This window comes from Lonchura striata, chromosome 2 (assembly GCF_046129695.1).
Source record: "Lonchura striata isolate bLonStr1 chromosome 2, bLonStr1.mat, whole genome shotgun sequence".
Classification (NCBI taxonomy): Eukaryota; Metazoa; Chordata; class Aves; order Passeriformes; family Estrildidae; genus Lonchura; species Lonchura striata.
In genome coordinates, this window is record NC_134604.1 from 76735976 (window position 1) to 76760422 (window position 24447).

The following is a 24447-nucleotide window of genomic DNA, read 5'->3' on the forward strand; positions in this document are numbered from 1 at the left end:
GGTAAAAAAGCCAAATAGGCAAATCCAATGCCAGAGCTATGGTGGCAGGAAGACAGAAGTTGAAGAGATAGAAATGTCTTCATATCGATGTTAAAGTTCCTACTACATGAAGAGGGAGAAAAGAGGCCACAGTATCCTGGAAAACTGGAAGATGCATGAGTTAAGCTCACAGTAAAGGGACTTGCAGTTGCACAAGAGAAAGAAGCTGAAAAAATATACAGGGGAGAAACAGAGCCTCCCAGATGAATCCAGACAGTGAAGAAAATGTCATGGGGGAAGAGTATTCTCTTGCAACTTGCCTTACTCTTCAGCCTGGGGTGAACATTCAGCTGTGCACTATGCCATTTTGGGTTTACATCACCAAAGTTGAGATCAGAAGTGCAACATCTTGCTCTGATTTTAGATGAGAAAAATGGTAACAACTGGATTAGTAACATAAAACATCCTCAGAAGCAACAGTGTCAGGAGATGAAAGGAGGAGCCATTCTCTGAAGCCAAAGCAAGTCTGGTTCTCATGCACACTTTACAACATTCTGAATAAAACAAGGCCTACAAGGGAACAAACATATAAATTAGCCCTGCTTGAAGGGTCCTTATGGGCAGGCAGAGAGTTTGAGGTTGAAATAATTTAATTTAATGTGTCCTAAGCCACCTCCATGGACACACCCTGATATCCCTGGCAGCAGACAGGTGGCCCACAGAGAGACATGGATTCACACTGTACATGGCAGCCAAGTCTGGCTCTGTTGAAAGCAACATGGTCTGGGACAGCACAAATGGTTGTTGGACATGACAGCCAGAGGCCACAGCAGCTTCAGCAGACTGCCCACTCTCAGCAGGGTCACTCACCAGCCTGCCATTTCTGCTGGCCCTCTGGGGAGAAGTGCCTATGCTCTTCAGGAAGACCCTCTTCCTCTCTATCCCAGACTCAAGAGCTCAGACTCTGGCCTAGAGGTGTCCTGGCTGCATTCCTGCCCTTCAACACTCACTCTAGCCTTCTGGTTATTGCATGACAGTACACCAAAATGTTCTGATGGGCCCTGGCCAAAATTTGCCCAAATGCTACTCCCTGGATTCACCAAGCAAAGCAGTGTTATCAACAAAACAATAGGTGAACTTCCCATGTCAAGAAACATGATGACCCAAGTTTGGACTCGAGTCTCCTACCTCAGACTTCATTAGATCCTAGTTGATAGCTTGGATTGATCTACTTTGCCACTACCAACACAATTCCAGTCTGCAAGATCTCAAAGCACTATGATGGGGGGAAATATTGAAAAAAATCTTCCTTCCCTTTTTCCCTTCTGCTGCCATGCCCTACAATAACTGGATCATAATATCATGGAGATGGGACTTGGATCTGTAGTCATCCCAGTGTTCCAAAGTGAGCTCTGGCTACAACCTGATATGACACAGGAGGTTGGCTCACCTTCTTCATGACTCTGTTTCTTTTCCCTCCTGAGGAGAGAGGAAGGCAGCTTGGCACAGAGGTTGAATGGAGCTGTAGCATGCCCCATGCCCAGTGCTGCTGTGCAAACAAGCCTCTTGCCTCCTTCTCCCTCTGCCAATGCTGCTGTGCGTCACCTGAGAGTCAGAGGGTACCAGGGAGGCAGAGAGCAGGCAGAGAGCCACTGCGTCAGGAAATGCGTCTGTGGACACCCTTTTATCCTGCTGGAGCACTAACAGATAACAAACACCCTGTTCCCACTGAGTTCTGACACACATCCAAAGGTACACCCAACGCTGAGGTTTTTCTCCTTTTTCCTTTCCTTTTTTTATCTTTTTTTTTTTTTTAAATATATATGTCTGTAAAGTGATTACATCCGTGTTTGTGTCCACACGGCAAAACCAAAGAGCATTCATCAGAAGAATAATGGTGCAAATATGGCTTCTTATCCTCCAGTGATTGTCCATCTGGCAAAAAGGTTTAGAAAATGTAACAATAGTTTTGACATAAATAGGAGGAAAGTAAAGACCGGCAGTGTACTTTCCACATCAATGGCAAATATACTACTGATGTGGAAAGTAAACAGCTTCAAACGAGGAGAAACCACTGTGGATAACTCTCCACCTGTGAGCTGCAGGCTTGAATGCCGCTGCATAAAAACTGGGGTAGAAAATCCGAAGTTCATCCCCTCACATTGCAAAAACAGGTATCAAACGCTGTATCACCTGTGGCTGGATAATATCAGGGGCCAGCTTAAATTCAGAGGATTAAAAAACCCTGCTATGCGTTTCAAAAGCTTATGCCCCTGTAGGAATATGGAGCACTCACGGTCGGCACACCTGTATTCAACAAGAATTCCTCAGAGCTGCCCTCCCAGCAAGGCTGTTTGTGGGGAGGATGGCACGGGGTCGTTCGGAAAGAGACGCAAACCTGCGGCTGGGAAGGAGATGCTAAGGACGCACCTGCCCCTCTGCTGCCTCCCTCCCGACTCCTGCACCTGCGGAGGAAGGGGAATCTAACCCCAAATTACAGGTCACCGCTGTTTGCTCTCGGGTCTGGTTCGTTCCGTCACCCCGGGGAGCACCCGCCGGGCCGTGCTGGGTCCGTTCCGGGGACCCGGGGCGATGCCGGGGCCGGCGGGGCGGGGCTGGCCCCGGGGCCATGCCGGGAGCTGCCGGTGCTGATTGGGCTGCGCGGCCGCGGCCGCCGCCCCCGCCCCGCCGCGCTCGGCTCGGCTCGGCTCGGCTCGGCTCGGCTCGGCTCCGCTCCGCTCCGCTCCGCTCCGCTCGGCTCCGCTGCCGCCGGGATCCGCCGCCCCGGGCTCCGCCGGGATCCGCCGCGGCTCCGCGCCGCCCGCCGCCTGCTGCCGGGCCCATGGCGAGCACGTCGGCGGAGATCACCGCGTTCCTGCTGACCATCTCGGGATGGGTGCTGGTCTCCTCCACGCTGCCCACCGACTACTGGAAAGTGTCCACCATCGACGGCACGGTCATTACCACCGCCACCTTTTGGGCCAACCTATGGAAGACCTGCGTGACCGACTCCACCGGCGTCTCCAACTGCAAGGACTTCCCATCCATGCTGGCGCTGGACGGTCAGGCTCCCGCTGACCCCCAACCCGACACTCCCCGGTGTCCCCCGTGCCGCTCTGCGGGAGCTCCCGGGGCCGCTCCCGGGCTCGGCGGGGCGGGCGGGCAGCGGGGCTCGGGCTGCGCCGAGCGGGGCCGGGGGGCGGCGGGGACCCGGACGGAGGCAGCTCCCCGCGGGCTCACGGGCAGGTGCTCCCGTGTCCCCAGGCAGGTGGCAGCGTGCTGCGTGTGCACACCTGTGGAAGTGGGGTTTTTCCTCCCAAAAACCCACTAGTGGAGGTTGTGTTCGGTGCCCAAGTGTCCGGTTTGGGCTCTCGTGCTGCCACTACCTGGCTTTTTTTCCCCATCAGAAGAGTGTATGTGTGGATTTGACACAAGAAGAATGCAAGCAAATTTTTCTTGCCGGTTTATTTTCCGACTGTTGTGACATTCCTCTTTTTTATGGTTTTGCCAGCCATGCAACGGTCGGTGGAGAAGAACAAGCCTTGGCGTAGTTTTGTTTTAATTAATGTTCCTTTGCTGGTTTTGCTAAGTGGTTATTAACTCAGATGTAATTGCTTCATTGATAAATGACAGTGTGAAAGCTCGGGGCAGTCAGGGATGCAAAGGTATGCAGAAGGGATGCATAGCTTTGCTCAGCTTTAGGGCAATGTTATTTTGAAGCAAAGCTGAGTTTTGCTATAGGGATTGAAACTAAAGATTCAATCGGTGCTGCGTTTCCTCCCTCATTAAGGGGAAACATTTTTGCCCTTTAAGGAAGCTGTACTGGGAAACTGGTTCACTGCAGGAAATCTTTACAGTTAAACTTTTAGTTGATAAATCCACACTGATCATGGCTGGTAGAAACAGGAGACGTGTGTATGACATTAGTTTATAGCTTCAGAAGTGGCTGTGAAGAAAGGGAAGAAAGGCTTCTAAAATTATGGCAGCTTTTCTAAGTTTTTATAGTTATAAATGAATGCAATATGCAGTGTTCCAGTGGCTTTGATACTCACAAAAGATCATGCCCACTGTTCACAGTCTGGCAAGACATTCCCTTAGCACTGGAGTCTGAGAAGTTATTTTGGTGTAAAAGCTCTGTTTAAGATGAAAGGAAGGACTATTAATCTAATCACTAACAGAAATTAATACAAATTGTAACAGGGATTAATATGAACATGATGTTAATATCAATATCAGAAAACCTTTAACCTCTGTATGTATAACGGGCTGAAAGAGGTCAAGGTACCAAAATGAGGTAACACAGGCAACCCTTAAGCACCCCTACTGCAGGATGCTTCCCTCGGGGGAGAAGTGCTGTTCCCAGACTTTCTTTTTACCCAGCCCTGTGGCAGCAGAGGAATTTGCCAGTTCGTCTGAAGGGATAGGAGAGCTGGCTGGCCTCCATTGACATCAGTCACTCTGTAGCTAAGTGTAGCAGCTGAGAGTGTAGTTTCCAGAACTGGGCAAGGAGCAGGGGTCTCTGTGCAGGCAGGCATGGAGTGATCGCTGGTGCGAAACCTTTTGAATCCCTTGAATCTATTGTTTAGCTGTTCTTTTAGATCTGGGTGAATCTGATTTTAAAGTAAGAAAAGCATAGTTTCAATGTATGAAGAATTGGGAGGATTTAAATTTTCAAAAAGAAGACAACACTTGACAGCAAGATCCTTTCCAACTTTCCCCCAAATGCTTGTGCATTGAAGCCTTGAGTGTTGGGTAGGATGTTCCACTTGGCCAAAGAATGAGTTTCTGAGGTGCCTTGTGCACAGTGAAAGAACCATCAGCTCATTTCGGACAGAAATTAATCTGAAATGCACATCTGGAAGAGCCCTGTCACGACCCTTCTGGCCAGGTTGTTTATCAGTAGGAGAAAGTTCTTGGCTTCAGTGTTTCTCAACAGCATCTTTAAATGCTGTGGGGCCAGATTCTGGTACCCAGGCACAACATGAATGAAAGATGAATGAAAGGCAGGCTGGAGGGGGAGTGATGTACCCCCCCCAGCACAGACCAGTCAAGCTGGGTGGAGTCAGAGGGGCAGCCACTGCAGTCAGAGGTGCTTTCAGTAGGTAGCCTAGCCCAGACACCCTTCCTTGTGATTACAGGCTCTGCAGGGAACCTGCCAGCAGCTGAGTGTGGGTGTGTATGTCCCCTCTTCACCCTAACCCTCCCCCTGTGGGGGAGTGCACTTCAGCGCTGTGGTGTGTCACTCGTGGCTTAAAGAATTTTTGTCTCAACAAGTAGACAAGTCTGCCTCAGCCCTTGTCTAGCCTCTTCCTTCCCTCCTCTTCCTTTTTGCCCAGACCTACATGTCTAAGGTGGATCCCATTCCCTGTGACTGGGAATGTGAGAACTTCCTGACTCCATCCTCAGGTGGGGGGACTCAGAATACACAAACAGGGCAGATCTGATTTCTGTTCTCAGGGAAGTGTTTGTGAGCTGAAACAATAACCCTGTAAAGATACATATAGTGACAATATGTTGCTCGCCTCAAAATGGTAGAGCATGACTGGAAAATTCCTAAAAAAAATTCTGTCCTGTGGAAATATGGCTCAGCTCCACTCCTTTGTCACACAGATGGAGAGGATTTGCCTCTCAGAGCAGTTCCTCTTCTACAGAATTTTTTTTATTGGTCAAACTGGAAACCTAAGTAAGCTGGACTTCTTATTCCAAGAGAATGCTCAGGTCTTCCAGGGGATCAGAGGCAAAATGAGGGGCAAAGAAAGCAGTGTGACCATACTTTGAGGGACCTGGTCTATGTGAGGTGTCGCTGCCCATGGCAGGAGGTAGGAACCAGATGACTTCTGAGATCCCTCCCTGCCCAAACCTCGATGACTCTATGATTCTACTGTAGTTGCTGGAGTTCTGTGGAGTGCAGGAGAAGTCCTTCCTTTTCAGAAGCGGTGTTATAGCTCAGGTCAGGGATGCTCAGGAGATGGTTCCTCTTTACTCTTGTTTTGGTATCATGGACTGGGGCTTGGACTGTCCTCTCCAGCTTGCTGTGGCATGACACAGCAGCCCATCATGGCTTTCAGGCCACCACTCCACACAAATGGCTTCCAGAGAAAATTGCTTGTGGCTCCTTCCACCTTTATGCATTCCTATAGAAGAAACCAATTTGACCAGCCCTCATTAAATGCTGAGCCCCACATTCTTTATACAAGCACAAATGCTCTTCCTGTCTGTGGGGCTAAAAGTCATTTCAGGTTTACTTTTTGTGCCACTGGTCATAGGTGGAAATTTACTGATGAAACCGCCTCCCCAAAAGAGGATGTATCAGTTTCTATGTTTCCTACAGTGGATCTGATGACCTTTTGCAAGAACAGAGCTGAACAAAAATTCAATTATGAGCTACAAGAGGGTATTAGAACTTAGAAAGACATACAAAAGCAATGGGTGTGTACTTTTGGAAGGAATCTGTGCTGTAACTGTAAGGCAACCTCTTACACTTCACGTGATGCAGACAGCAAAATTCCACCAGAGGCATTTATTGTGAAAGTGGCAGTCCCCAGAACTTTGCATATATATTTTTTCCATAGTGTCATATGATATGAGTATGTGAATGCCTTCTAAGTCTTCGTAAGCATGAGGCAAGTGTGAGAGCAGTGAGGCAAGAAAGATGAAGCTTTAACAAGATTAATTTCAATGCAAGACAAAACACATTTGTTTGAAACAAAAAAAAACTCAAAAAACCAAAAAAAAACCAACTCACCTTGAAATAGGTTTCTCTTGGAATGCTGCTAAACATGACTTTATGAGCAATGCATGTTTTTCTGCCTGTCTGTTTAAAACACATGGCTTTTTGCTGCTTGGGAGCTTTATTTGGGTGGTTGGTATGTACATGACAAGTTTCCTGCAGGGCCTGGTTCAAATACAGACCATAAACATTTGGAAAAGGACAGGTTTTAATCTTGAGTGGAGGACTTGGAAAAAATAGAGAGCTCCCTTTTACACTCCTCTTCATTATCATAGAATCACAGAATGTTTTGGGTTAGAAAGAACATTAAAGACCATGTAGTTCCAACCTGCCTACCATGATTAGGGACACCTCCTACTAGTAAAGGTTGCTCAAAGTTGCATCCAAACTTCAACACTTCCAGGGAGGGGGCATCCACAACTTCTCTGGATAACTTGTTCCAGTGTCTCACCACCCTCACAATAAGGAATTTCTTCCTAATATCTTCCTAATATCTAACCTAAATCTGCCCTTTTTTAGTTTAAAGGCATTTCCCCTTGTCCTGTCACTGCACACTCTTGTAAAAACTCCTTCTCCAGCTTTCCTGTAGGCCCACTGTAGGTTCTGGAAGGCTGCTGTAAAGTCTCCCCAGATCCTTTTCTTCTTCAAGCTGAACAAGCCCTATAAGTCTTGGTGCCCAATATAATCTTGCTTTCTTGAAAGCAAAAAAGAGGTTTAGTCCCTCTTACAGCCAAATCTTATACAGAGTTTGAATCTAGGATCTAAGCAATAGGAGGTTTGATTTGGTGAAAAGGTTGATTTCCACCTTTCATGCTTCCTAACGCTCTATCAACCTAGTTGGACTACTAGAGCCTTCTGCTTTTCCACAGTACTGGTCTAAACTGTGACTTTTTTCCCCCTATATCTTGTTTTAAAAATGTGTGCCAGTTGGCTGATTGCTCTGGTGAACTGAAACAAGCCCTACTATAGCTGGCCTGCCCAATTCAGTGAATTATTTAGCTAGAAAGGTTATTCATTCAGCAGAACTGAGCAGTCCTCCAGTTCATGCTGTTTATAATTGAAAATGATTTCTGAGTGAGTGAGTTAATTATTTCTTGCTGTCTCGCTACCCTCTACCTATTTTAAAACTGTGTATTGACCTTCAGCAAAAACTGAATTTCAGCCCTGTGGTTACTAGCAGATGTTGGATATTTTAGTTGGGGTGAATATTTACTGGTTTTCCTAGGAGGTTCAGACATAAATAAAAGTTTAGAGGACCTCTGGGTAAACATGTTCATGGTTCAGCACTTTAATGTGTCAATTAGCTAACTAACACTGTCAATAAATTGGACCTGTCAAAAATAATAGCTTCCTTTCCAGTCTTCATCTTGTGCTTTACCTGTCTGCTACAAGAAACACATTACACACCACTTAAAGCAGCATAAGGCAAGTTTTCCATGCCTATAGCAAAAATTAACAAAGCAAGTCCGCTGTCTTCAAACCTGAGTCTTGCACAAATCACTCTCTATCTTACATTCCAACATGTGAGCTGTATGACAGTCACATTTATGTCATTGACTGTGTCTTTCTTGAGCAGGTGGGCTACAGAGGCCTATTGCAAATGACAGAAGTCTGTCTGTGTGCCAGCAGAGGTAGATAAATGCTAGTAGGTTGTGTTCACAGATGGGCAGCGCAGCTCCCAGGTTCAGCAGGCCTGCTAAAATGGGGAGTTATGTGCTACAAATTGCTTTGTTGCTCAAATCTGTGAGTCAGTGGGGGATTTAAAACATTGTTCAAGCACAGGGCTGTCATCCTAGAGCTGATATACCTTCAGCAGTGGCTAAAGGAGGTGGCAGTAAGGATAGCAGAAGGTGGCCAAGTGTCTATGGTAGCCATGTGCATCTCAAAGTCCTGCCAGCCAGCCAGACTTCTCCATCAGAAACACATCCAGTCTCTTTTTTGAGTCTCAGTAAAACCTTAGTGTCCATACATTCTGTAGAAAGGAATTCCACAGCTTCATTTTACAAACAAGCACACCTTTTGTTTTGAGTCTGCTGCCTTCTGTTTTCATCAGATGTCCTCTAGTTCCTGCTTTAATATATTATTTTCTTACATATTAAAACTTTTATGCAGGGTTTGTTGGGGGTTTTTTGTTTATTTATTATTACATAAAATCTGGTGTAATAGGCAATGACAATGTGGTTTAGCTCTCAACATTTCCACCCGCTGGAGATCAAAGCAAAAAGAATGAATGCCCTATTAGTTGGAGTTCATTTTCATTTTAAATGGGATGTAACAACAGGTTATGAAGAAAAACATCTTGTGATGGTTATTCAGCTGTGTAAGATTGCAGCGTTCCACCCCGTAAGCAGCGATATGAGATTATCACAGTCTTTGAATTACAAGATATTCTCAGAAGGGAGAAGAGGCCAAGCAGCCCATTGTCCTGTTGAAGGGTCCTGCCCTGGGAGGTCCCTCTGGGAGAAGTCTCGGGCAGCACAGCCAAATTTCTTGTGGCTGAAGCCAGGTGCAAGCTGTTTGTCCAGGTTTAAATATGGCAGCGATTTGCTTTATCCCAAGGGACTACTGCTGTCCATGGAGCTGAGTGCGTGGCTGACTTCCTTGCAGAATGAGGGCCTTCTGGGCAGATCCAAATCAAATCAGTGGCATATCCAGTCAGGCCCAGCAGTGGCCCAGGACCCCAGCCTGGGTCACTGCTGCCAGTCTCACTGCCAACCATATTGCACCTGGGACACACACACCCAACTGGCTGATGTAAGACTTGCTTTGAGTGCATGGGGTGGCTCTGCAACTTGTGACCCGATCTGACCACATGGAGTTGCTCTTCTAAACCTCATGGGTATAACCTCTTGCAGATGCTATACCCAGTGCTATGGTATCAATAATGTTTTGGAGCCCTGAGTGCCACAGTATGATTCTTATGAACTGGGCATGGGTGAAGATGCCCTGTGATGGGCACACATCACCTAGAGGAACACACTCAGTGGTAAAGTGATATTGTTCCAGCCAAAGTCCAATTCTATTTGTAATAGTAAGTGCCTGATGCTGCACAGAAGGAGAGAAACTACAGCAAAAATTGCCATGGTCCCAGTTCTCATATTAGCCTTGCTCTTTCTCTCACAGGTTACATCCAAGCCTGCAGAGGATTGATGATCTCTGCTGTCTGCCTGGGCTTCTTCGGTGCTGTTTTTGGACTGATTGGGATGAAATGTACAAAAGTTGGAGGCTCTGATCAGACTAAAGCAAAAATAGCTTGCTTAGCTGGACTGATTTTCATACTCTCTGGTAAATATACTTTATTTCTATCAGTCTGCATATTTGAAGTCATACCAGAGGCGCTTCTTTTCCACAGAAACCCGTGCACAAACCTCCATGACTTCGTTGACTTCAGGGTCAGGCCCAAAGCTCTGCTGCCAGCTCCACTGAATGGTTTGTCTTATGCTTTTCAGGGTTGTGCTCTATGACTAGTTGTTCCCTGTATGCAAACAGGATTACGTCTGAATTCTTTGACCCTTCTTTTGTTGCACAAAAGTAAGTACTTTCCTATACCCATAAATCTTTCGAACAAGTAGACTTTAGGTTTTCTACTGCACACCAGAGTCTGTTTAGACAGAGAGCAGCTGCTTCTCCCCTTGGGCAGAGGAGGAGAGTGGGCTGCATTTTTATGTAACCACAATTTCTAACTGGAGCAACCAGGTGCTGAAATTCAATGAACACTTTGCTGCACAGTGATGGCTCTGCAATCTATGTGATCAGCTCTACCGTGGGCTGGCAGGGCAGCTGGGCTTAATTGGGAATGGAGCCTGTATGAATGCCAGAGGTGAAGCAAAAGGATTGCACAAGACACAGGGGCTCAGTACATGCATAATTCGATAGGGAAGGGAGAAAAGTATTTCCTTGAGCCTTTGATAGCAGGTGGATCTGATAAAGCAAACTTGATTCCTCTTGAGGAGAGGTTTCTGCAGGCTTGGTGGAATTTTGCTGACAGATTTTCAAATGACTGAAATTTGGATCATAAACCTCATAAAAACCCACAATCTTTTAAGCACTAACATAAATACTTTGCCTATATCTGTAATTAAATTTAAGAGAGTGAGTACTTATAGAATTTTGGGATCCACACCAGGGATAATGAGCATCCCTGAAGACTCCCTTTAAAGCTGAGCAAATTCTAAGGACCTGCAAAAGCAGCAATCCACAAACCAACGCTTGGATTTTGAATTGACATTCTTAACCACCAAGTCTGAAAATGTTGGCTGTAAATTATAGCATCACAGACTTTCCTGTTTTGCCTTCATGCATGATGTAAACTCTTTTGTAAAGGCAAGGATTTTAAAGTTTTCTTGGCAGTGATTCCAGAATATGCCAAACATTGGGTGTACATTTCCCTGAGACCCAAGTAAGGGATCAGTAAGGAACACTGAGCCTTTATGTTTCACTTTGACAGAAATAAAATAGTCTGAATAAATAACACTAAGGGGATCTACATTTGCAGTAGGGTTGACACTGCTTTTCCTATCTTGAAACAGTATTAGTTTTCTCCATACAGTCTTAGTTTTGTCCATAATTCCCCTATAGTTTCTGCTTATTTGATGTAGTGAAGAAAGGCTCGAAAGACCACCCAAAGAAAGAAGGATGTGAGGTTCTTTGAAGAAAATTGAGCCTGGCTATATAGACAGAAGTTAATTATTCATCAGGCTTACTGTTCTTAGTGAAAAATACAATGATTGCTGCCAGAAGTCCTTTTATTTTTTACTTTTTATTCTTACCCTTTTCTGCTGTGAAAAATCAGGCAGACATCATGGTGGAATTTTACTATGAAGGAATGAATGAGAAATCCAGTTTAAATATTGAAATAACAGTAGTAAAACATCCTCTCCAGAAATTACCTTTTTTTGTGGACAACCAGCATAGCTCAGCTGTGGGCAGACATAATCATGATTGCAAAGATAAAGGCAGAGAGGATATTCCTGATATTTTAATTTGAGTTGTGCACAATGCATGTAGCTCATGCAGTGACCTTGCACCAGACTGAGCCAATGGTGGCATTCAGCTCCTTCCTCTCTCAACTGATGTAAAATTTCCATTTTGTTGCCATCTCTGAACCCTTACTTTGTTATGCATTGCAGACACATTTAAAATGTTTGCTTGTATATTGTGGAAATTTGAAATTGTCTCTTCGCTAAGAGAGGGTTTCAACCTTTTGCCTTTTACTGCACATAGCTCTCCTGAAGTTATTCTGGCAGTGTCAAAGACAGGCTTGAGATACTGTTAATGGGAAACAAATTGTACAAAATGTTCAGCATCTTGTGTCAGCCATCAGGATTTCCCTCCTGTCTTCTTTACTATTTTTAATTTAAATTATCTGACTAACTTCCCATATAGGCATTGATATGCAATTGAAAATCTTGAGCTTTACTCTTAAGTACCAGTATAAATCAGAAAGGTTGTTTTCTCTGAAGATGTGGAAGAAAGACCTATCAGGATAGCTCTGCAAGTCATTAGCCTGGTGGTGTGGCAGTCCCCCGAGAAGGGCCATACACACAATCTGTTTAATCATGGTATAGTTACAAATATTGCTTCACAAGGTCAAACAATCCCAACTACAAAGGCTGAACCCCATGTCTTCTGTCCCAGCTAGTATGTAACACTCAGGTACCCCTTTTCTACCCAATTCTATCAAATATAGTCATGATTACTTTCTGTAGAGTTGAAGAGTCTCAGGAAGGGAAGATAGTGCTTGGCTTCCTTAAGTCCCTCAGGTCAACAGTTTTGTGTTGTTAGATAAAAATATGGAAATTTGTGCTTCCCACTTTCTAGGCAAGTAAGTTGTTATTGCAACAGCCATGCTGGATCTTGGTCTATCTCTGTTCTCCAGCAGTGTAGTGATCTGCATCAACTTCTGTGGGGAGCCTAATCCTGGTCCTTGTACCTTGCGCTCTGGCAGTCCTGTAGGGATGGAGGGATCCCCATGAGGGGACTTACATCTCAGCTAGTCCCTCTAATCTGCTTTTATAGGTCAATGAAAGAAGTGCCTTGAAGTTGTTTTAGAAGTGCACTTTGTGTGTATTTCTTGCATGTTGGATATAATGGGATCTCAGTTGATGAGCTCTGATGTAGATCTCTGTTTCTAATCAGAGAACCCCCTGTTCTTGGAGGGACACAAATCTCCTTGAGTCATGTGAAAACCGTAGCAAGGTGGTTGGAAATGTGAGCATAAGTAGAATTTAAATTTTGCAAGTTTGGCAGATTTTGAAGTGAAACTGGACTGGGTGGAGAGTTTTCCAGAGTGGAAGGAGCTATGATTCCCAGTAGTTTAAATTGGGGGCTGGGTCTGTAAACTCCATGCTGGTGTTGAGGAAGGGTTCTGAGGCAGTGTCAGTTTATTTCAGCTTGAGCTTGGTGTCTCCAGAGAGGGAGCCTGAACAAAGAAATCCCTGGGTCTTTATCCCCTCACAGTCTGTGCACCTGCTTCTCATGTGCTCTTCACAGAACTTGCATGTGCCTCTTGGTCCAGTGATGATTTATGGTCTGGGGGTCTTCTAACACCTCACTGGATTATTTTTTAATGTTTCTGCAGTGCCATTTTGTAAATATACACTTTTTTCAGAACAGCTGACAGGTATTTTGACTTAGATATTTTGGTAATGTGGGACTAGGGCCTGTGCACATGAAATGTTCAGAACTAGCTGAGAATTGCAACTACACAGTGTTGCAGTTGCACAGGCAGGCTGTCAGGTAGGGGGTTTTGTGTTGGCTGCCTCACCAGTTTACAACAAATCAATTTAGTAGCATCTGCTTGAACAGCACAGACTCCTGGTTGACAATTGTGGCTGGATGGGGTACAGGGGCCTGTGTTTCTGTGCAGGATCCCAGAAGTCTGGAGAAGATAAAGGTCTCCTGAAGGGGAAACTGCAGCAGAGAAAGAGCAAGAGATATACAAGTGTTTTACAAAGGTGAGGAATAGGAGACTCTGGAGACTGTTGGGCTGCAGCCTAATGCAGGTCATCCTTAAAATGCTTTAAGCGTGGTACTCAGGCAGAGAGCTGGGGAATGAAGCAGACAAGGAGCATCCATGGTTTGCTGCTTGTCTTGAAGAATCAGCACTGAGAGGAAAGAAAAGAATCACTTCACAATGCCCTTCTTTCCCTTAATTTAATTATTTTGCTTTAGAAATATGGACTTAGTGGGATAATGCTCCTAAAGCACCACTGTCTCCTCTCGGAGACAAATGGAGCAGTTCCTTGCAGCAAAGTTTGTGGCTGGCCAAGGCAGCAGAGGGGACTGTTGCTGGTGACTGGGAGCTCTGCCCATGGAGGTGCTGGGGAGCAGTTTCTTCCAGATAGAATCCAGCCACAGGAACTAGAGAAGGAGAAAGATGCTGGAACATACACCTGTGTGTGCAAATGCTTATACCAGACACACCTGTGTATGTATATGCATACATTGCATATGTATACATTGCATGCATACTGCATATGCATACTATGCATATGTACAAACCCTCATATTTTAAGCAGGCTGGCGTGTGGATGATGAGAGATGGAAGTCAGAAAGATCCTGAGAGCCAGAGGGGAAACTTAAGGAGGGTTGTAGGCAGAACTTGTAGTCTCTGGCCCAGGAAAAGCCCCAGTCCCATTTGGTTTGGGAGCCAACAGGAGCAAAACTGAAATTGAGTTGATGCTGTAAACACTGCAGCAAAGCAATACAGGAGGAGATGCACAAAGGCCAGGCCTTCCCCTAACCCTAACCCCTAATCCTGGCTGAGCAGGGAGAGAAGCACTGCCCAAGTGTACTTCAGGGACAAGAGTTTGCCTCCTGAGTCAGAGGGAAATAATGAAAAGAATGTTGTGAATGGCAGAGATGCTGATTTTGTGGTAAATATGTGGTAAAAATGTGTCAATGGAAAGTTATTAAAGAAAAATATAATATATAGTTATTTTATTATGTAAATAACCCTGTTAAATCCATGCTCTTTTGTTACATACATTTATTGACTTCTTGTAGGTATGAATTAGGAGCAGCTTTGTTCATTGGATGGGCTGGAGCTTCACTCTGCATAATTGGTGGCATTATATTCTGCTTCTCAATAGCTGAAAACAGTAATTCTGCAAGGTAAAACACAAGTTGTACTTACTGAAAGAAAACAATACCTCTGCATTTTTACCTGCTACATGTATGTAGTTTGATCACTGTTCCAAAACACTTTTTAATGAGATTCTGAAAAAGATTTTGTGGATAAAAGAAAATAAGGGGATTTAAGGATAATGCTCTGTCCACCATTAATGTAATTAAGCTGTTGTCTCAGAACAAATATTTGTGATATATATATTTTTCATAAATTTACTACATCTGCAAAACAGTGCATTCAGATGTACGAAAAGTGGTCAGGTGGCTTTACAGGCACGAATAGACAAGTTTCTTTGATCTCAAATCATCAGATCAAAAGTGAGTGGCGGTGGCAGGGGGACCTCCAGCAGCTGAAGAGGGGTGATAACAAAGAACAGCTGTAGAGAGTAACTGTTCATCCAGGATCTGCCACAATTTAAATTATGTCATGATTAGGCCCTAATTTACTTAGCTGTGAATGAGGGATATATGTTACAGAAAAGTGTAAACACAGATGCAAAGAGATAGCTGGGGTGGCAACATTTAACTAGAATGGGGCCACACAGAGTAGGAACGTGCCACCTCTCCTGAAATTTGTAGGTACATTCCCATGCATTTCTTCTAGATTTCTTACTAGAATGCCTGGATGCAGAGATGCCACCTGTCTATGGGACAAGCTGTAAATGGTTGTTTTTTTCTCTTCAGGAGGGGGTATGCCTATAATGGAGCCACATCTGTGATGTCTTCTCGTACAAAGGTCCACAACAGTGTCCCTGACAAAACCCCACCCAAGCACTTTGACAAGAACGCTTATGTTTAGTTGCACTGTTGGAAGACTCAAAGCGTTTTTAAACGTGATTTTTTATGTTTCATTCAGAGTGATTCCCCCTACCCCAAGCCCAATGTACTTACTACTAAGACAATGACTTTTAAAAATATTAACTTGCAGCTTTTTACATACTGATGTAAATTTTATTATATATTTTAAGATTGATGTTGGTATTGTAAAGTTTATACCTGGAAATCATGAGCTGATGTTGCATTCTTGAAAAGAAATAAACAAGGTATTTACTAAGTCAGTTTGTCATGTCAGCTGCTTATGTGAATGGTATCACACACATTGTATTGGCATATTGCAGTTCAAAAATTCAGCTAGTTTTTTTTCTTTGTCTGTCCATGTGATAACTTTTGAGGGAATATGTGTACAAGTCAATAAGTGAGAACAGAGATTACAAATAACCACAAAATGCTTTCTAGACTGAGTCCCTAAAATCAGACACAAACTCAGGTTTGCTGTGAAGTTTGACTTGATGGACCTGTGGAGTTTCAATAAAAGTTGGTTATTTTGGGACAACAGTATAAATATAAAAAAATAAACAGTCCCATTTAATAATGGCACAGTATAAAGAAAGTTTTGTATCTGATATTATCTAGATTACATTAGAACTACAAAGTTAAGGTTCTTTTTGTTTTATGTTATTTTTGTACTTCATTTAAGTAGAAACACTACTGTGTTTTTTAAAGACAGCAGCCAATATGGACAAAGCAGAAATGTCAAGTACTTCTGCAATGGCAGGTTAGTGCTTCCTTACTGTGGCTTGACATTGTAATTTTTTTCCATTTGTTGCCCTTTTATGCTAACAAAGACAACTCCAATACAAAAAAAAACACAACAAACTTCCCCAGAGAAGGCATTTAATGATGATTAGTTTTAGAGCTGAGCCTTTTTTTCTTTTCATTTGGTGTTTATTGTAAACCATGGTAGAAACGTAATAGTTTAATACATGGACATATCTTCTTTCAAATGTTGACAATTTTATATAAAATTCATGATAAAATATACAAAATATGCATTAAAGATTGTATAAAGTAATTCTCTGCAGTATATTCTGTTCATTGGTTAACAGGCTTTCTTGCAAGACCAGTTTCAATCTTTAATGTAAACATTAGAGGCAAAATCTTCACCTCAGAGAAATGAAAGAGACTTTCACCACTGAACTCATGAGTGTGCTGCTTTTGGCTGGGATAAAGGTAATTTGCTTCACTGTGGCTGGTATGAGGCTGTGTCTTGGATTTGTGCTGGACACAGTTGATAACAGAGATGTTTCTGGTATTGCTGATCAGGGCTTGCATAGAGCCTTTTCTGTTTTTCATACCACCACATCGGTGAGGACTGGGGGTGCACGGGAGGTTTGGAGGGGACACAGGTGGGACAGGTGACTCAAACTGACCAAAGGGATATTCCAGACCATGTGACATCATGCACAGTATATACAGAGGGGGAAGAAGGAGGAACAGGAAGACATTTGGAGTGACGGCATTTGTCTTCCCAAGCTACCATTACACATGATGGGGCCCTGTTCTCCTGGGATAGCTGAACACCTGCCTGCCCTTGCAGAGCAGTGAATGAATTCCTTGTTTTGCTTTGCTTGTGTGTGTGATTTTGCTTTCCCTATTGAACTGCCTTGATCTCAACCCATGAGTTTTCTCACTTTTTCAAGTCTCACCCCAGTTCCACAGGTGAGGGAGTGAGTGAGTGGCTGTGTGGGGCTTGGCTGGGGTTAAACTACCACAGAAAGAAAGAAGAATTACTTTGTTTCCAAACAGACTTGGCCAGTAATACATATTTCAATATTTTTTTTCAGAGTCAGACTGAAAGACACAACAGCTCTGTAAACAGTATTCCTTATTATTACAGGACCAATAAGAGAAGTTACTGGGAAACACTTGATGTTTCCTGCATTTTGAATCCCTGCAGAACCAAAAAGCAGGACCTCCATTCAGGAATGGTACCATTAAATATCTGAAGAATCACTCCAGTCTGTTACAGTGACTAAGCTGCTTTTTAACGTGCTTGTATTATCAGCTTCTTGAAGGCCTTTTAAAACAAACAGAACAATTAATAGTTATTAATACACTTTTGGGTATATTTTTACTTTGTATTTTTCTATAAAATAACATGCTATGTGAGCAAACACCTGTGGACTTCAGGAAGCCCCAAATTGTAACCAGTAAGCAAATTAATATGTAGATTGTTTCTCTCACAGAACATAAAGCACAGTACAAGCAGTTAGTGTCAACCTTAGTTTCCCTTCAAAAATAACCAGAAGTATCTTTATGAAACTGACACAGCTTTAACCTTTACAAACATTGAAATGTTAGGGTTAGAATCTACTATTTAAATTATATGTAAGATTGGGGCTTTTGCTTTAGCACTAGTTCAAATATTTATCTCAGCCTGGTAAGTCAGTTAGATACCTGAAATGTTATTACTCTCAAGAAAAAGGAAGTTCCCTTCTCCCCTAAATTTGGAAAGAAAAAACCTCAGATGATTAATTTTTAAGATGACATTGAAATCTGATAATATTATGGTTTAAAATCTCAAATTTAAGTTGGTATCTCTGTGTATTTATGTGTGCGTGGTTTATGTATCACTAAGTATCATAAAAACATGATATTTATAAAGCAAGAAACCAAACACAAAGGTTTTCTTGTTCTTTTCTTACAAAACACCATTTATTAAATTACAATGTGTACTGTACTTAATCCTCCTCTAGGTGGGTCAGTCACTTATGAATACATTACCTTCCTCCTTTGGTGCACTTTTCTTGGGAAGGCCCCATGCATGTACCACAGATGCAGCATTTGGCTCGTTTTTCTGAACTGTCATTGCCTTCTGACCTTTGTCATCTTTCATCAATAAAATGTCTTCTTCTGCTGCTGAAATATCCCAATCATCTTCATCAGCTTCTGTGAGCTAACAGGCACAAGAAAAAACAGGCATTTTTCCTTTGTTCAAGCTGTGCTGAGTTATTTCCTAAACTCAACAATGTGAAACTGCTAAAGAAGAATGCACTGGCACATGGCCTTTATGAAATCTATCATCACAGTTTTAAAATCCACATTAATTCAATTACCTAAATGATATTAATTCACTGTTATTGTTCTGAAACTAAAAGATGTTTGGTTGATTTTTTTTTAAGTCAGGAACTGCAAACATTTAAAGTTCTGCCAGTTCTGTATCTGACATAAACCTCTGCTTTCAGGTATTATATGACAGTCTTAAAAAAGGATTATTTTTTCTGGGATATTCCAGTGAGATGAAAGTCCTTTAAGCCTTAGAATGTAGATTACTTACACAAAATGCCATGCAAGATGACAGTTTGCAAGCATTCTGTAGTCAAACTATGAAAAAATAATGCAGTAAAGGCCTTTTAAATTTAAACCTAGTTTATTGAAAGAGAAATTAAATAATGAACATTTAAAAAAATGTATAATGCTCAAGCTTTAAATATGCATTCCCCTCAAGATACAGTGTCAATATGTACAAACATATTTTAATTAAGTGGTGGATTTGTATACTAAGTTCACAAAATGAGAGTCAATTCAGACAGATGAACCTGAAGCCAATGAGCCTGTGATCCCTCTTACCTCATCTGCCTGAGAACAAAATATCTTCTGTCAGCTTTAGCAAGAAGAGCTACAGCATTTCCCTATTTTTCAGTCAAATGTGGCTTGATGGATTTGAGCTATTTTTAGAGAGCTTAACTGTGGAAAGCAAACAATGTTTTCTTACAAAGCTAAAACCTTATTTTACTGGAGTCTCCAGTATTACAGTAAGGATCTAGATGGTGCTTCCATTGCACAGAAGGAAGGTTCAGATGCTATTAGAAAGCAATGTCAGGTATGTATATGCTAGAGAAAAATCAACAAATATGAACATGTGTGTCTCGAAAGTGGGTAAGAGACTGCAGTAATGCTTACCTTGCAACATAACTCTGTTTTAACATTGCAAGCTATTTTCAAAAACTGACAGATCTGCTAGTGTGCTGTATTATTAACATACCAGAATTCATTATTGTGCTGTTTCAAATTATCTGCATTTGAGGGTGTGGTAATGGGAAAGTCAGTCACATATATTGAGAAATGCTGGAGGAAGAGTTTCCTCGAACATTCAAGAAGTCCCAAATGATTGTTAAAGTAAAAAATAGAGATAAAAATGTCAACTTCAAGCAGAATTCAGTTTTGATCTAGAGTAAATACAAGGTAGCAATCAAAAATTCTAAACCATTTTATTAACTCAAAGACTTACATAAAGATGTATACATAAAACATATAAATATGGGCATAAATATATGCATGTAATTACCAAAGCATACAAGATGGTGTGTTCTTCTGTGAAGACTGCAGAAAAAAAGTAGCAGAGCCTGCCCTGGTTTCATAAGCTTATTCTGTACTCATGTTGTCTATACAGGATACCTCAGGAATGCAATGTATTCTAAATGAATCATAGCTACAACACTTTCCATAAAATGATGGAAAGGTGGGGGTAGGAACGGATCTCAAAGATCATGCAGTTGAACTCCCCCACGATAGCCAGGTACACCTTCCACTAGACCAGGTTGCTCAAAGCCCCTTCCAACATGACCGTGAAGACTTTCAGAGATGGGGCATCCACATTTTCTTTGGGTAACCTGTTCCAGTGCCTCACCACCCTCACAGTAAAGAACTTCTTCCTAATAACTAATCAAAACCTACTGTCTTCTCATTATAGTCTAATTTTCTGTCCAGAAGGATCTGTTCCATGATCCTTCTGGGCACAGAAGTGAGATTAACTGACCAATAATTCTCAGGGTTCTCCTTCTTACTTTTTTAAAAAATGAATTTATTTTCCTTTTTCAGAGACTACACTCAGCTGCAATGACTTTTCAATTATCATGGAAGAATGGCTTGGCAACTATATCAATCGATTTCCTTAGGACCCTGGGAAGCATCTCACTGAGTCCCATGGATTTATGTAAGTTCAGGCTTCTCTGGAGGTCTTAAACTCAACCTTCTGCCACAATAGCAGGTATTTCATTCTCCCAATACTTACCTTAAGGTTCAAGGGTTTGAGAGATGTGGGAAGGGAGATTATCAGTGAAAACATAGGTTTTGAGGTTTATTTTGCTACAGGCCTTTGCTCTTGAAGCCCAAATTCCTGAACACATGGGCCCACCATCGAAAGATCTTTACAAAATCATCCTGCCAATTTAACAGGGAACATTTTATGGTCTTGTAAAATCTGACATTACAAAGAACTTGGAAGTAACACTAGATAGAAATTGCACTATAATAGTCATGTCTGCATTGATAATTTTGAGTCTGGTGCAATTTGCTGCTCTCAAACAGTCAGTGGATGACTTAGGTGTCATCAACGTCAATTACAAGGACACAGGCTAAATGTGATTATGCTACCCCCATGGCCCAAGTTGATTGGGACAATCACTCCTTTCTGGAAAATGAAATAGAAGTGTCCCTGTTTCTGGGGGGAGTGATGAGTTTCAGATTTGACTCACAGTCAGGAAACCCTATGGTATCAGTTTTACTATGGATAACAGGATTCTCAGTAATTATTATTTGCTAATATAGTGAAAAAATACTATATTGAATGCTAGAATTAGTACCTGTCTGTCTACTTCAATACTGTAACAACTACTCAAACTGAAATAAAATCACTATCTGCTGCTGATTTCTCATTTGGAGTAACTTTTTTTCCTTTTAAAAAATGTTTATGCAAAGACTCCAAATTGCAGCAAAATGGTTTATCAATTCTAGAACTCTAAACTGGAGAAGACCAGGACCTTAGGAGCCTGAGGGGTAAAGAATCCATTGTGTTTGTATTCTACTGGTGAACACAGCCCATACTCAATGGACAGCAACAGATCTGATGTGACTGTAGATTGATGCAGAACAACAAAGACCAACAGAATTTGACCTCTCATGAAAATGTATTTAAGAGACCCATATTAGATAAAGCTCTAGAAATGTTTTTAAATATTAGATAAGCAAATTCCTTTTTTCCTCCATCAAAACAAGGCACTAGAAAAATGAGTAAAGCAGGACTCTCTATGCTGCTGGAATAGAAGATAAGAATGATACCATGCCCAAACTTTGACTGGTTAGTGATCCAAACGAATCAAGGTATAAGCTAAATAAGCAGTGTGGATGAAATACCTTGCCACTGGTCCCTTGCTAGCACTTTTCTATACATTAGAGCAGGTGTAGCCAGAAAGGCTACTTAGTTGTAATTCCAAAGCTGTCTTGGAAGTTCTTTGCTGCATCAAGATGATTTCAGCATGAAAAAAAAAAATTAACATACATATAATTCAATTACTGAATGTAATAATGCTGCATATTAAAAGTGATACCTTTAGGTCTTTCACTCCTTCTTTCTTAATAAATGCCTGTGCAACATTAATTCCTCCAGCTGGTTTGCTCTTACTTCCATGGTTAGAAAGACTCTCTCCAACTTGTTTGGTCAGTTTTTGAATAACTGTTCCTAAAATTCAGAAAAAAAATCAGATTGACAGTTTCCATTCACAAGGAGGGACTTTACTGTAAACCATCTAGAAATCTTCCCCAACATAAAAATAAGTGAAAGAAGTCTCTCTGAGACAAAGATTGTGTCTTTTCCTGCATTTATATAGAAGAGCATGATGCACATCTCTAAGTAATACATTAAGAGAAACACACTAGCAAAAACATGAAGTGTTTACCTATATATATATATATATATATACTCAAGAATAGGTAGTCTGCCTTCACTATGTTTTCTAACACAGAAATATTACCATGAAATGCAAAATCATGCACAATTGTTACAACATCCATATACAAATACAGTGAAAAACCTTTAAAAGTTTTGGCAGGTGTTCCAGTTTCTTGAGGTCCATTTTCCTCCATCCTATCCCCATCGTTTTTGCCAGAAGGCTTCTGAAAAGCATGGACTATGCTGCTTGATGGTTTTGACTGCTTTTGCAATGCTTCTGGTGTTGCATAAGACTGTTTCATATCATCTTCATCGGCTTCTTCCTCTGAACTGAATGGTGGTGTTCTAAGGAAAACCACATACAACATGAGCACTTACTGGGTTTCAGTGCGTGCATCAATGCATACATGCTTAAGCTTCCTTGTATTTTCCTTTCCAATAATGTGCATTTTTCTTAGTGCAAACGGCAGAATCTCCCCTAAATTTTAAGTACTAAACAATAAAATTAAAAGAAATCACACTGATAATTAAACTCAGAAAGTTATCCCAAATGCTCTCTTATATATGACTATTTCTATTTATGCAACCATCTTTACAAAACAAGAGACCAGTATAAAACAAGTCCTGCCAGGCAAACACAGATGGGCTTTCATGGATCAACAGGTAGAGCAAATTTCAGGGTCAAGGAATCCGTACCACAGAAAGTCTCTTGTGACACCAGTTAGATGTGGGAATTTTTCAGTGCAGGAAGTGGCAAAGTAATGCACCTGATGTGAACAGAACATGGAATATTGTATTTCATTTTGGCTGCAGTATGAAAGTATCAATAAACTGAAAAAATTAGGTCCCCAAAGTTTCTAAATGCTATTAACACAGTCAGAAAAAGCATCTAAGAGAGAAACTAAAGAAAGTTATTTATCTTACTGAATCTCTCTTTCTCAACCACAACATAGAATACATATGCTGAAAGAAACACATGCTGTCTTTCAGGGATTATAATAACACACTCAAATGGAGTAACACTTGAAACCAAAAGGTAAAGTATGGAGCACCAAGAGTGTTTATGATTTTAGCTTAATAATGGTTTTTGTGTGGCAAACATGTCAACAAAAATGTTGTCTTCAAAAAGGCAAGGGAACAAAACGTACGTGATGCTAGATGTATTTCTGGAGGCTCCACTTCCAAGAATTTTCCTTGATCTAAAAATAACAAGACAAGTTATTTCAAGACTGATAGCAAGCATAAAGTTTACATGGAATTTTTGTGAATTCTTCCCTCAATTTTTACAATTGAGGAAATGTTCACATCAGCCACAAAACCCCAGACCTATAGGACTGTTATCTGATGTATGAGTGTTTTAAGAATGGCATCTCTTACTTTGGTGTAGAATTATACTCAGGGATGATTGTTCTTTGTCCAGGTGGGCGGAGAGCTGATGGAGACCACTTTGATGGTTTCTGAGGTGTGGCAAATGAGGAAATTCCCAATGGGTTGAATCTGTGTTTTTCTACAAGAAAAGTTATCATACAATCAATGTTCAGTATCTTTCACATTTAATTTCTACAATTAAAGATGTCTATGCTGAAGACTATGGTTTCACAAAAAAAGAAAAATGCAATTATTTTCTTCCAAGCAATTCAGAGGTACCATGTGTGGGTTAAAAAGTGTAGCAATTTGGCAGAAAATAAATCCCCTTGCTTTAAAGCTGGTCCTCAGTGATTCATTGAATCTTTGGCTATGCCAAGTGTTTTGACCCAGGAAATTAAGCTTGTGATTGCAATTGTATTGTTAGTGCTATAAACAGCTACCCTGAAGTTAATGCTTATATATATATGTGTGTGTGTGTGTGTGTGTGTGTGTGTGTGTGTGTGTGTGTGTATAAATGTGTATATATATGTATGTGTAATATGTGTATATATATATTTCTGGCAATCCAAAAGAACCACATATGTTCTATTTTGATAGACTGGCTCTTTAGAATGCGACCAGAACTATGGTTAACAGACTGCTCATGTACCCAGCCTGTAATTAGTTACACTTTTGCAACAGAGTGATAAAATACCAGGTGGAGAAAACCCAAGAGACAAGGGGAAGAATA

The 24447-nt window shown here is 41.7% G+C and overlaps 2 protein-coding genes across 6 annotated transcripts in view; one reads left to right on the forward strand and one right to left on the reverse strand.

Moving 5' to 3' along the window:
• Nucleotides 1-15638, forward strand: part of CLDN10 (claudin 10) — a 53707-nt gene extending 38069 nt beyond the window's left edge. The window contains exons 1-5 of one of the 3 annotated variants that reach the window (XM_021530310.3): nt 2822-3041; nt 9833-9994; nt 10159-10240; nt 14717-14824; nt 15524-15638. In XM_021530310.3, coding sequence (XP_021385985.1) covers nt 2822-3041; nt 9833-9994; nt 10159-10240; nt 14717-14824; nt 15524-15638 — 687 coding nt within the window. Of the gene's footprint in view, nt 1-2821; nt 3042-9832; nt 9995-10158; nt 10241-14716; nt 14825-15523 lie in introns of those variants that run through there. The other 2 variants (XM_021530311.3, XM_021530312.3) reach the window with 2 other exon arrangements.
• Nucleotides 15639-16523: 885 nt separating this feature from the next.
• Nucleotides 16524-24447, reverse strand: part of DZIP1 (DAZ interacting zinc finger protein 1) — a 38347-nt gene continuing 30423 nt past the window's right edge. For all 3 annotated transcript variants that reach the window (XM_021530309.3, XM_021530308.3, XM_021530307.3), the window contains 6 exons: nt 23727-23856; nt 23498-23548; nt 22492-22694; nt 22009-22139; nt 18404-18575; nt 16524-17696 (listed from right to left, as the gene is read on the reverse strand). In XM_021530309.3, coding sequence (XP_021385984.1) covers nt 17614-17696; nt 18404-18575; nt 22009-22139; nt 22492-22694; nt 23498-23548; nt 23727-23856 — 770 coding nt within the window. In that variant the 3' untranslated portion in view covers nt 16524-17613. The remainder of the gene's footprint in view (nt 17697-18403; nt 18576-22008; nt 22140-22491; nt 22695-23497; nt 23549-23726; nt 23857-24447) is intronic.